Here is a 14,705-nt window from a genome sequence, read left to right on the forward strand (position 1 = left end):
ACACCAAGTAGAATTTATGTTCTCAGAATCGGGCAGTAATCTAATCGTTTCTTCGATAATGAACCGAACAGTAATCGTGGGGCTGACCCGCGTGGACGTCGGTTTTATAACACCAAGTAGAATTTATGTTCTCAGAATCGGGCAGTAATCTAATCGTTTCTTAGATAACGAACTAAGCAGTTATGGGACTGACCCGCTCGGGCATCAGTTTTATTACTCCATTCGAAATCACAATGTGTGTGCAACTGGCTTCGACGGAAGCCATAGATACAAAAAGGGTTATACTGGGGTCTAGTTTCACAAAAATGTTGAGCTCTATTTTATTTCTTCATAGTTCATTTATTCAGTTTATCTAGAATCTTTTAATTAGTTTTTTTGGGACCCTGTATTAACCGGCCCTTCTTGCATTAAGCGACAATCGCGCGAGTGATTTTGGCCCATGCCAAATTAGGCCAGGAAAACCTGTATGGGGGCCGAAGTGGTCCCTGCCTGTCAGTCCGGTTCGAGCCAAATTTTAGCATTGGTCAAATGATTGCTTATGAATTGCTACAGGTTCTGGAAGTGACTTACCTCACTGTTTAGTATCAAGTGAGTTGTAGGGCACGGGCCAAATTTTACTCACACTTGATCGGTGCCAATTTGACCAGGGCCAAATCGTCTCCATGTTATTGCGGTTTTATTTTCGAGAGCCTACAACGTGGCTTTTCATCAAAATTGACCAGGTCCCTATGCCTATGTCAGAAGAACTGACGTAATCTTCTAAATGAATCGAATTGTAGACAATGCCGATTTTGGTTTTCAGTTTTCAACCTATCAACGCTGATTACCGAATTCATTCATTTATACAGATTTGCGTAAAATCGTGTTGATTCGATGTACAGGTTTCTAAATATTTCATTATCATTACGGAAACTGTTGTTGTAGAGAAGAATTTCCAATACTTTAAGACCGGAGCAAACTTTGACATTTTGCGTCCCTATTCAGTGCGCTGCATGTGTACTGTCTTCAATTGTAACAGCTTGAATATACAGATGTTGCCATCGGCTTTTCTTGTGGCCAATGTATAAATAAGTGACTGCTCGAGACAAAAGATCATGACATTAAAAATGTAAATTTCATTATTTCGATTCATTTTCGTAACTGAAGTCTCATGAAACTCTTGTCACTATGTATGGGACCCTTTATTCAACCAGGCCCCCGTAGCATGATGAATATGCCAGTGGGTTCTCCGATAATTTCTCCGGAACTGAAGGGGGGTCCGGAGCCCTCCCACGAGAAAAATTTGAAAATTTGATACGCAGATAAGGCCTATGAGCAATTTCCATTGGTATAACGACTTGTAACCTAGATATAAGTGAATGAACTAATTAAATCCACATATATTAGGCCTATGTTGTAATAGTTGTATAAGTCTAACGTGTCTAGTTAACCCTTTCAGTGCTGAGTAATCAATTCCCAAAAGTGCTGGAGATAATTTGAGAATGTTTGAGAATTCCAACCCACTGTGTGTTGTGTATCGATAGTTACTAATATTCCACTTTGCTCGACAGGTGCTGCCATCTTGAAATACTATTCCAACTAATAACTAGTTGCATCAGTACACCGAGATGCGGTTTTCTATTAGCGAAGTCCGTTACAAACTCATACGCCGCACTGCGGTGCACTGCGATGCACTGAAAGGGTTAATTTTTACTTTTGAATGAGAAATGAGCGTATTAAGAGTTTTTTTTGGCGAGAGTTTTTGGCCGTCAATCCATCTGACAAACGCAATACGCAATTTTTAACTTCCCGAGCAATTGATTTACGCTCTTTTTATGATGTATCGACTCAATCTAATGTTATATTCCGGTATTTATTCTAAAAAACTGAAAAATAAATTTCGTGATAAATTATACGCATTGAATTATTTTATTATCTTATGTATGTAAAAATTAAACGATTATTCATTTTCATATAGGCTACGTGTACTTATAGACCTGATACTCGCCGAAATACCCATAAACTGTGCCACTTAATACATCCTCGGCATTTTTCCATCACATACCCACCGACTACAGTAACTTGACAAATGGCACTACAACAGGCTTACTCCTTATACACGCGTTTACCTGTACATACTCCGAAAACCAACCCCCCACTTGTATGCTCCCTTACACCATGCAGCGAGCTGGGCCCTGTGAAGTGAGTGACAAGTATAAAAGATATGAGAAAACAGAAATATTAGCCGCGTTCACACTAGATTCGGCGCTTACGAAGTACCGTACTTTGCTGGTGCCGAATTCACCAAAATACGGCGCTTATACAGCCATTTACGTTCACACTACGAGTCGCGATTCGGCACTTATAGTAGTATAGTAGTCACCGAGTGTGCCAATAGAGGGGAGTGTAATAAGTGCTAAGTGTTTTGTACTACAAGGATGTAAATACGCGGCTAGCTAAGCGCCGAATCTGCGTTCACACTACAGAAAATACGCGGCCAGCTCAGTTCCGTACTGAGGTCGGGTTTTCGGCGCGGAATCGCATTCCACGCTTAATAAGCCGCGTATTTCAGAACGGAACTGAATAAGCCGCGAATAGGCCTCGAATGATTTCCTAGTGTGAACGCTTAGTACCGTACTGAAATCCTAGTGTGAACGCAGCTACCGTTGAATTGGTGGAATTCTATTTTTCGACCGCATGCTACAGGCCTCTTTGATTATATGGAAGATTCCGATTGGTGACCGCGTTTTCTTCACTCCTCTGTTATTCTACTATGTATTCATAGCTAAAAATGATCTATTCGTTTTATATACAGGACCTTAAGCTGAAAATCGACAGTAACAAGCAGAAAAATGGCTACGTGTTTCCGATGCGAAACCCCCGATTTCTGCAGAGGCGATAAAGCCAACGGTGGTACGTGCGCAATTAAACTTGCAATTCGAGCACATCTTCTCACCACTAACTCACTCACTCGTTCACGCGCCTTAACTTGTTTAGTATTTCAGCTTCGAATCGATTCGTTCGTTTTCTAACTGACTAACACCGTTCAAAAAAGCATTGTTCTCTTTTTCAGTATAATATACAGCATTCGTTTCGCGAATTTCTGAGCCCACTCGTCGCCGCCCTATTCGCATTTGAGACGAGTCAAATCGTGAAATTTCGATAAAACTTGAGTCCGAACTGAACCCGAAGTCATCGAATTCGAACTCGGATAAAGTCTGGTTTCGAATGAGTTTTGATTCGCTGAACCCTGTCCCCGGATATTACGCAAAAAAAACTTTTGAAACGAATGCTGTAGAATAGATCTCTAGCAAATCTAGATTCGTTAAACTGATTTATTTACTAATCTGTTTATTTAAAGATTTCCAATCTGTTGCATATAATACGCTTCTTGTTGCTGTTTCTGATGCACGTTCGCTCGAGTCATGCTTCGATTTGTTTGGCAGAGATAACAGGTCATTTACGAAGCTATTTTCCAGCAGTTATTGACTTATTCGCACGCAGCTCATCGACTAGATCGTGCTGCCATCTTCATTTCGTATGCTGAACTATTCGCTTAGTTTCCTTGTATTGATTTTTATCATAACATGATTTTAATATAACGTATCTATGGATATACTCTTGATGCAAAACTTGCTTTTATTTTTCAGGGGAGGGTGCAGGGAGTGCGTACCCCCTCCTAAAAAATGTCAAATTGCCAAGAAATTTCACGAGAAAATGAAAAATATTTAATTGTTGCCTAAACAAGTTTAAATTTATAAACTTGTATTTCCAAAAAAGAGTTAATATTCTCCGATGAGTTTTTTTTCCGGGTACCCTTTTAAATTAATATGATATGCCCTATTTTGGGGGTGCACCCCTCCCTGAATCAGGCCCTTGATCCGCCCCTGTTTTTAATGTTTGTAAAACATATAAGTTCAAATATTTTATTCTCACAGATAAATGAATTCAAAGTTTCAGTTTTTCTCAAGTTTCTCAATTTCATGGTTGATATTTCAATTATCTCAAATTGGAAATGGGGCCTTCATAAAAAAAAGGAACGTACCGTCATACAACAGGCCCGGCAATATTATAGTGGTGACTGGTTGAAAAAGAAAAAGAAATAATTCAGAAAGAAAAATTACTGATCCAAGTTGTCCTTGGGTAGGTAAATGATATCCCAGAACTGTGCTATATGAAGTGTGAAATGAATTTCCCAAATTTTTCCAAACCAGGGAATATTGTGTCAAACTCGTCTAAGTTTTTCCTAATTTCCCGGTACTATGGGAACCATGCGATGCTCTGCGAAACGTCGTCACAGAGTTGTGAGTTCAGTTCGACTAGAATCGACTGTATTGTCGTATGTAAGGATAATCCGGAGCCGATTTCGGATAACGATATTTAGTTTTATGACATTCACTTTTTGTCAAGTTGAAAAATGCTGTACGTCTTAAAAACGAACCGTAACAAGCCCTAACTACGGAGTAAATACACTGTATACACCTGTATCATTTTAAAGTAGGCACTTCAGTCGTTTTACGCATACGTGTCACATTAAAGACTTCGATAAAACTTAAATGAGTAATTCAAGGAATTTTACGCAGATCGAGATCCTTATTATTATTATGATAATAATAATAATAATTACTATTATTGTAATTATTATTGTAATTATTATTATTATTATTATTATTATTATTATTATTATTATTTTCATTATTAGCATTATTATTATTAGCATTATTATTATTAGCATTACCATCAATCTTCTTTTTTTTTTTTCTCTAGGGGGCCTGAACGTCCTGGTGATTGTACAGCCTTTAAGGCTCTGTTCTGGTCCCTCATCATCAATCTACTTATTTGTTATACATTTTATTCTTAATTATAATTGATAATGAAATAAATTACATTACATTACTTATCTGTGTCGGCAATTAATGAGAAAAACCAACTTGGAAGTTCATTGATGCCTTGAAATGGAAAATGATATATATTTATTCATATATGTATAGCTTAATATTTTCAGTAATGAATAATATAGTATAAAAATATAGTATAAAAGACCATCATAGGCCTATATACAGACAGCCTGTTAGTTTAGATATTCAATGTACTTTATGAAGAAGGTACTCAACGCAACTCTCTTGAATTGTTCTTTATGAAGGCGCTGCTATTGAATAAGTCCTACTTTAGGTGTCACGGTTTTGTTTAAGAGTTTCTATGAAATAAGTCGACAAAATGCTAGATCAATAAAGTTAATTTGAATTTGAATATATCAATTGAATTGAATTGACCGGTAACCAGTCCAACCCCGATAAATGGATGAAGTAGCGCACGACTCAAACGATATTCTTATTCATGATTAAAAATCCACGAAAATTCACTTGATAGAAAATAAAGAGTCACGAAACTAATTAATTATTTACAAAATAAACGCCAATTTTCGCAATTGTAAATGTTATTTTGAAACGCCGATGACGTAGAGAGCATATCAACTCATAGAGTACCCACTTAAATAACTCATGATAGTTATCAATAAATAAAAATATTATTGCAACAGATTTTTATAGCAATTAAAAAGCATCAAATTCATCATCATAAATCGGTGTGTTATGGTTACAGTTGTCAGTGTGACTAGGTGCATTCATCTACACACACGGTCTCGAATACATTATCCTTATTACATTCCACTTCTTCCATATTTCAATCAGTTAATATATTCTCATCTGAAAAGATTTATCAGGTTACTGACTTCTGATAAACTTATTAGTCAGACCAGGGAGGTGGGAGTAACCTCCCCGGTCTGACTGACTGATAAACTTCTCGTAGAAAATACAGATATCGTAAGTTCCTGGAAAGATGGTGTAGCAGGAATTTTCATCAATTAAGAACCAATGGAAGATTCCACAGTCTTTAAAAAAAATTATTTCGATCGAAGTAAAAGGTTTGGCATCTCAAGATGTTATGTCAGAATAGATTCGAAAAATATTCCTTCACTCGTCTCCCTAGCACGCTTGCGTCAACATACGCGTGAAATTGATTTAAAAATTGCGAAACGAGTTCACGGATATTCACGCGAATGTTATGATTGATGCATTTTTTTTTCAAGAAAAATGTCGGTAACAATGCCGGCGGTAAAAAATGTAGCGAATGAAAAAATTTTGTATAATTCGTATAATTCGCCAGTAAACCACGCCCTGCCTATCCCGCCGCTGACCTAACACCGATTACAGGTTTATAATTTATGTATTCGTTTATTTTTTGTTTGTTATTCGTCTCTAAGGGAACCTTTATTATTCACGATCCTCAAACTAGTTTTTAGCCCCCGAGCGTCGTCATCGTCTTATTTCGTCCTTGAAATAATCTAGAAGAAACGGAATCTTAATTTGCGCGAACATCTATCAGCTGTTTTGTATCATAATAATGATAATAGTTATAATAATAATTATTATTATAATAACATATATTTACAGTCCCTTACATAAGATATCTCAACGGACTTTACAAATTAAAGACATAAAATTGGACAAATGGTTAAGACATAAAAACAGTAGGCAAATATATAGAATATTACCAAATGTATTATGACAGATGAGGAGAAAGGAGGCCCTGGGGTGGGGGTAGATGTTGGGAATTCGCTGAACCGGTTGAACTCGATAGGGGTGGTTTTTACGATTCGTTAGTTTATTTATAACAGTACAGTAGAGGTGGCGGGCACCTCTAAAGAAAAGTCTTTGAATAATGAAAGACTTGTTATCATCGTTTGAATAATAAATTAACGTAAAAGCAACGTTCCATTATTGACCACGCAATACTATTATGTGCGCATTTCGCGATCTCTCTCACTCGTGGTCCTGTGCAGCGCTGCGGCGCGCGTCACGTCACACATCGTGCCGCGGGATGCTGAATCAGGTGCTTTCATCGGCGCGTACTTAGCAACCATCGCTAAGCGCCTGCGCAGCGCACCGGGCTCACGGTGGTCATTCTTCCAAGTCGCAGCGTCGAAGCGGCCGCGTTTTAGCGGGATAGTCGTCATGAATTGAATAAATATACGAATATAGCGATATATTTCGAGCTTCAGCGAGAGGTTTGATGAATTTTTCCGAAAGGTGAAATAAAAAAAATGAAATTTTGGCACGCGCCGTTCTATCGGTTTGTCGGATCGATTCGTTCCGCGGTCGCGTTTCGGAATTGTGTTTAATCGCCGAACGTATTTTCATTGAGGATTCGATTGTTAATCGCGACAGTGTGGATTATTGTTGTTATAAAACTGGATTTTACAGTAGACACAACTGCCACCTCGAAAAAAATGCGACTCTATTCACCGGACTAGTAGTAGATATATGTTTATAGAAAGAAAGTCGAGTTGTAACTACTGGCTTCACGGATAATCAAACGTATGACTGATTTGGAAATAATTCTACATATTCATATATTTATATATATATATATATATATATATATATATATTTATATAGACAATGGTATTACGGTCGCTTAGTTTCAGTTCGGATGACGTCAGTGGATTAACAACCGAAAATTACTGGATGATTCGTATATAAACATGAACTGCGGTGATAGATCGGATACTGAGCCCGGCGGCTAACGGTTCTTTAATTGTTTCTGTATATGTGTTTAGAGATAGATAGACCGGTAATTACACCGTTATTATATCTAATAATTACGATTCACTAGCGTAGACAACGCCGTGGAGTTCTTATAGTTCCCGAGAGCGTTTGAATTGATCTGTTATGATAAAAGATGATATTAATTGCCCGTACTCAGCGGGAGATGACCGTTCGAGATAGGCTTTCTTCGATTTCGGGTACCGGCGCGCGCGCATCGTCGATGCGTTTTCCCGACGCGGTCGCCAGGCTGGAATGAGATGAGAATCGAAAACAACCTGAAAACCTGATTTTCAGCGTCGTCGTAGTCGAGCGCGCGACAATGTTATAAACAATCATAGAAAATGTCGTCGTCGCCTACGAACAACGTGACCGTAAAATTATTCGACGACGCAAATTGCTATAAACATAACTTGACCAAGCTTGATCGCTGTATGCTGTTATTATTGAGCTCGGTAACGCTCTGATGAACATCTCGTATATATGTAATACTGTTATTACGACAGGGGTCTAATTTAAGGTGGTGGATTAGTTTGTACACATGACACACACACACTGGTCCGGTCTCCGATGAATATTTTGCTTTACAACAGAGATAACTAATTGCCTACGAGTACTACTAATTTACACTGAGTATTCTTCATCAAGTCCAAACGTCGATTTGATCTCACAGATCTCGGATATATTCGAATCGTTTGATGAAGAATTTCGATAACCGGAATGATAGATATTACGGGAATATTGTATTTCGTGAACTACCAGGATTATATTATTATTAACGAAACCTGACAAATTTTAGAACTAAGCGAATTTGTGATATATTTATCTGTGATGACTTGAGAGATGATCGATAAAATCATTCGAATCAGTCTTGAAAACTGCTTTTTTCGTAATGAGCCGATTGTGATCGCCGGTTGTGATCGCCGATTGATATTATAGTCGTAGTTTTAGAAATAACGTGTCGATAATGTTGAAAGCGAATAATAAAGTTTTCGTGAACGAGAAGGACACTCGTCTGATCGATTTGAACGGCTGTTCGAATCCGGCGTTGAACGACGAGATATTCGACGTACCGCCCGATAAGGTATGGCTCGGCGGGCCTCCGAAGACTCCCCCGCCCGACCAGCGCGAGTTGAAACGTCGACGTCAACGAAAAAGACGCAAATTCGCAGGTTAGTTTCGGATGAGACGACTGTTTTCACCGGTGGCGCTCGATTTCGGATAATTCAATATCGAATATAAGTGATAGCGAAAATACGAGGTGGCCACGTAACTGGGAATCAGGGAAAGGTCAGGGTTTCTTTTTACAAAAGGCTGGGAATTTTGAAAAATGCTCAAAAACAGGGAAAAAGTCAGGGATGAATTGTTGAGATTGTTAGATCACACGTAAAATCAAGCATATATATATATATATATATTTATATATATATTTATATATATTTATATGTATTTTGAATGTTAATTGATTGGATGCTTAGCGAAAAAACAATTCAAATAGAAGTGGCCACCATGAATTATAAATTGTAGATATTATTGAAAATTCTACTGCAGTTGTTTCTCCTATCATTCTCGATATGAGAAATGTAGTTATTCGATTTAGATGGTTTTCTGTACACTCTGGTGTCCATTTGAATTGTGATCGGCGAAGAATATCGTTGAAATTTCATATCGTTACAATTTCTATCAGATAGATAGAAAATTCTATTCGATTTTTATAATGATTTTTTTTTCCTGAATTCATAAGTCTTACATTGAGCCCAAATAGTACACATTACGCACGACTATTCCAAAAATATTCAATTATTTTGTTCTCAAAATCACGCCTTTCATATATATAAATAGGCATACATGTATGTATGGATATCGTATGAAAGAATATTTTCACTTCTTGTTTCCATGTACAAAAACCTTTGATATTTTTTTGTGCATTTTCAATGAACGTACTCAAAAACGAACGTCTATAGAATCTTAGAAAAATCTATTTCGACGTCAGTTTTTTCCAGACTTTTTAAGAACTCGATCAGACCGAGTCCATCCAATTTTTTAGTGCCTTTTCCATTTTGTCAAAAATTTTGATATGATTTCAGCGCGGGAGTAGTATACTGCCTTTTTGGACATCAAAGTGTCCTTTTCGAGACTTGACAGGTTCTCCAAAATCAGCCTCTCTGTGCGGGAGTACATATAATATTGCCTATTTTGCCATCGAAGCACCCCGCGACAAGTCCTTCAAAATTGGCGTCTGGATCTGGGCCGTCGATACATCTTAAACTCTTAAATCGGATACCTTGAAATTGGAGAACAAAAACCGGACATTTCTAGTGACTGTTTGTTCAGGATGTGATGATATATACCGGTGTATGTATATATTATATTGGTATTGATTTATCAGATGAATGTATAGAGCGAGCGACGTCTGTAGCACTTTCACCAAATTGAACTGAATTGCTTCAATCGCGAACGAGCGAGAGAGACGTGAAGTGATTCCTATATATTGACGAAAAATATCGAAAACTAGAAAGAGCAGGCGTTCGATTTAGAAGCTGGCGAGGAGGGGAAAAGTGTTGTTTTAGACGCTAGAGTTGAGGCTTAGGTTCCAGAAAAATAGGGAATCATCGTACCGTATTACATGGGCTTTTTTTGCTGTATAGCATCGGGCTGAAATATACGGATATGTCAGAATTCAAAGGGGACTAGACTTCTGTGAAGCCCTACTAATTTTGAGTGCCCATTTATTATGAGGGATTTTTTCAGAAAGAACACAATTTAGTCCAAAAGAAAAATCAAAACCAGGCAATTCTTTTAAACGAAGACATTATTTTGCTGGTAATTGTTGAAAGTGGTCAAAAGGATTATGCCGTAATTACCTCTTTTTTCTTTATTAATTTGTCTGTAGAGATATTTAGTGTAATACCCTCGGATTTTGTCGCTGAATTTGTCCCTCTGGCTGTTACTTGTTTGAAATGCTTGTCATGTTTATCTTCGCTTGCCATGGTCTTAGTCTTACTCTGACTAAGTAGATTTTCGCACTCTTGAAAGTAACTTCACCGAAGCAAGCTTACTAAATCGACACAACTGTCGCTCAACTCAATGTTCTCTATGAATCACGAGTCTTGAATACGCCCTAAGTTTTTATCCAGTTGTTGCTTGCATTTTTCTAATCTTTTTTATTTTGTTTGCTCGTTTAAATCAGCCCGGATTTGACGTCAGTCTCGATTTTGGTTTCATAGAAAGTATTGACTGAATTATTTGTTTTGTCCGTTGAATTCACATTCTGCGAGTTTTTGATTGGTAGATGAGGAATTCTTATTGTTCCTCACGGGGGTTTCATAGCAACCTCACGGAGTAGCCGACTGACGCGGTCATACGCACGCAAAACTATTACACGTCCGATTGATGAAATCAATATCATTTGATTTAGGCCTTTTTATATTAATGATAATGTAAATTAGAAAATGGGATTTTTTTCCGGAAAAAAATCCGATGGCGAAGAAAAAAAGTTTGAAAATTGAATTTCTTTATATATAATGAGTATTTCAAAATGGATATAAAAAATTCTTTTATTATTTTCGTATTTTTCGCATGATATTTCGGGAACGACTGCAGAAAAAAAAATAAAAAGGAGTGAAAATTATGAATGTTGAATTCGATCCAAATTATGGGAGAAATGACGAAAAATAGCTTTTTGCAAATTACTAGATTGATAATTAAGACGGGACATAAAACTTGTAAAGATTGCGATGAAATTGCGCGGGAATAAAATGAATTCGTACAGTAATATCACATATAACTAATTCCCTGAAGACATCAGTATTTTTTCTAAGTCGAATGAATTCATCGAACATCGCCGGCAATGCGACGAACGACAATTCAATTTCTGAACACGCGATACGTAAAGTCTTAAATGAATTTTCAATCGAAAATTATTTATGCTGTATTTTTCAGAAACGGAAAGACGGATAAGGTCGAATGATCCAGAATATAACGAAGCATTTTACTATGCGGTAAGTTTAAGAATACAACGTAACCCGGTTCCGCAATTCTGCCGTTGAAATTTATTTTTATTAACAGAACCAATTTGTTGATTTCACGTATAAGCTAAGCTCTTGTATCTGAATTATATGTCTTTAATTCAGAGTGTGATATACAGTCTAACCATCCTTTTTAATGCCAAATATCACTCAAAATCAATGAAAACACCATTATTTGTAACGCCAAATTCATTATAACGCCATATTTTTCTTGATGGCATTGTAACGCATGCATGGCATTGTAACGATTGTCGCGCTCAATTTTAACTGAAACCAGATGTCACGAAATAAATAAATTAATTTTATTTGTCTAAATCATCATATCAGACAACAGTTGTTCTGATTGTTATATTATGCGTACACGACACATAATGTTGCCAGGCATCATTTTCATTATGTAATTAATTATGTCATGAGAGTTCGATGACGGCTATTATTATTCGGCCATGAATGAAATATTTATTAAAATATTCTGCCGGTCACCTTGCAACGTGTTGCGACATGTTGGCAATTCCAATGTCGCCTTTTGTAACCGATTTCCCCTTGTTTCCTATGCTTCATAACGGGAAAAGTGACTCGCAATAGAACCTGTATCATATGAATGTAGGTAACGATGTCCTGGAAAATATGTCCACGGAAATAATGTCCCAGGGAAAATTTCCGGGGACTTTTTTTTACAATATACCGTATTAAATATTTAGGAAATTGATATAATTTTATCCCATCAATACACTGTAAAGAGCTGTTTTGCAGCCTCTTCAATACTGACGGGCTCGGTCGCCCCTAGCAAAATTCAAGAATTGATCTTAAAAAAGGGATTGTCCCTGCTATTTATTTGGTTGGTAAATTTCGTTTGATTTTCTGATTGAGTGTCCCTTACATACCCACCACACCTGCCGGGAGCGAAACAGGGGGTTTGATTTCGGAAATCGGAAATCGAAGTACAGATATAGTTGTGTGATCGGCGGTCGAGTTAACATATTTTTTAGTTTAAATCGAAGTACATGATTGGGAAATTCGGTTCCGGTTCATTCAAACAATCTTCCAACCAGTTTGAACCGGCAGGCGACTGATTGGGGTGAATTAGCAGTAGATAAATCCGCTTATCTTTGTTGAAGTTTTCAATTTTGAAACCCTCACAGTTTATGATGAGTCAAGCAACATATACCACGAATTGAACTTGTGATCTCGGATGAAGCGCTGTCCGAGCATTTTCATCGTCTAAATTGGCACTTCCAGCTATTGATAGTTTTGTCGGAAATCATTCCCGGAATTACACATGATTTCCTTTATTTACGATTTCATCTTTCAGAATAACTATATATCGACGTCCAAGTACAATGTGTTCACGTTCCTTCCGAAAAATTTGTTCGAGCAATTCCAACGGCTCGCGAATTTTTATTTCCTGTGTCTTCTCATTCTACAGGTAAGATTTTTTCGAAAAAGAAACCGCGCAACATCCAGTTTCATCTTCGATAAATAATCATTTATTTACTTAAATTTGAAAAAATAAGAAATTTTCACATTTGAAGCTATAAAGATGATACCTTATTTCTCCTAATTGGCAGGGTTGTTTTGTAAATCGTAATCAGTTCATTTCTATAGCAGCTGGGTCTGTTATGGTTAGCTTGATCGAGATTTTAAAAATGTAATGTGCAGGGTAGATAGGCAGTCGGCCGGGTCAATCTTAAAGCCAGCAGAAAGGAGAAACATGGTATCATTTTTTTTAGCCTAAGTTAAAATATTTTCTATATATATATATATGAGATAATGAGAAATATTGAAAATTGACATTACTGGTTTATACGAACCCCTAACGATACTATTGTGAAGTGTACTAGTAATTAGTGCTAGCTGTTTGTCACGTATTCAATGGCATACAAAAATTAATATATCATGCATGCACTTAGAATTTCAGGTTCATAGGCATATTCTACCCTAGGTATTCTACATACATATATATATATATATATATATATATATATATATATATATATATATATATATATATATATATATATATATATATGTATATATATATATATATGCCATTTATGACGTATGTGATTGCACGCTGCTGAAATCATAAAAATCCCAACATCGGTCTCTCGTGGCGGAAAAAATATTCAGTTAAGCATGATGTTTACTGGCTGAAAATTCAATTGAAGCCCCCCATCGTTTAATTTGACATCTGATATCGCGTATTGGATACGAAAATTATCCTTTGCGCGCTGTTGCTGTTGCCAGGTTCCACCTGAAATATCATGAATAATTTGTTGGCTGTTTTACATTCTCGTTGGAACACCCCGCCAGTGTACTTAAGTCATAAATGGCACTTATCATTGTGCGTATTCTCTTAGAACGAATCTCGATGATAATAAATGTGGATATAACGCCTGTGTCTATACTAGAGCCGCGCTGCTTTACAAGCGTGGATGTAGCCTTTCGCATCGACATTGATTTTTTCGCGTCGTTCTGAGGATTCGCCCGTACAAAAATCATGGCATGTTTGCGATGTTTTCCTGGCGTTCTAGCCGGACATAATCAGGAACGGATCCAGGGACCACCGTCGAGGGTAGTACAACGTATAAAAAGGGCATTTTGAGAATAAAAATGGCATTTTGAAACATAAAGGGCATTCTGAAATTTGGAAAATCAGTTTTTTGCTGCATTTTCCAAGCAACGGTGCTACCGTCTGAATCCCCGCCTGATAATGCTGCCGGAAGAAATGCCACCGAATTATGCGACGTAGGAGAAAATTCCCCCGGCAAAATGCAAGGTTTTGCACTGAATGAGAAAATGCCAACAGGAAAAGTTATTTTCAAACGTCAATTTAAATTAAACTGCAGTAATTATCAATCATCTTATTGATGATCTATTTCTATTTAATTTCTAACTTATATTCGCTGTTGTATTTTAGCACCCCCTCCCTAGTTTGCTCTTCTTTAAATCTGTTAAGCTTGTTCCTGTTTTTTTATGTGGTTCATTACGCTTGTTTTATTATACGTTTATAAATGATTAGTCTATCCCTCGTTTAAATCGAATTCGTAATCAGTAGTTAATTAATTACACTTCGGACATGTGTAAAAATCTG

General features: G+C 37.0%; 1 protein-coding gene across 2 annotated transcripts in view; it reads left to right on the top strand.

Moving 5' to 3' along the window:
• LOC141906534 (phospholipid-transporting ATPase ID-like) overlaps positions 1-14,705 on the top strand; it is a 46,590-nt gene that overhangs the window by 9,952 nt on the left and 21,933 nt on the right. Inside the window, exons 3-5 of one of the 2 annotated variants that reach the window (XM_074795864.1) lie at positions 2,795-2,892; positions 11,526-11,584; positions 12,924-13,037. In XM_074795864.1, the coding sequence (XP_074651965.1) occupies positions 2,832-2,892; positions 11,526-11,584; positions 12,924-13,037 (234 nt within the window). In that variant the 5' untranslated portion in view covers positions 2,795-2,831. The remainder of the gene's footprint in view (positions 1-2,794; positions 2,893-11,525; positions 11,585-12,923; positions 13,038-14,705) is intronic. The other variant, XM_074795865.1, reaches the window with a different exon arrangement.

This window comes from Tubulanus polymorphus, chromosome 5, assembly GCF_964204645.1.
Source record: "Tubulanus polymorphus chromosome 5, tnTubPoly1.2, whole genome shotgun sequence".
Lineage (NCBI taxonomy): Eukaryota > Metazoa > Nemertea > Palaeonemertea > Tubulaniformes > Tubulanidae > Tubulanus > Tubulanus polymorphus.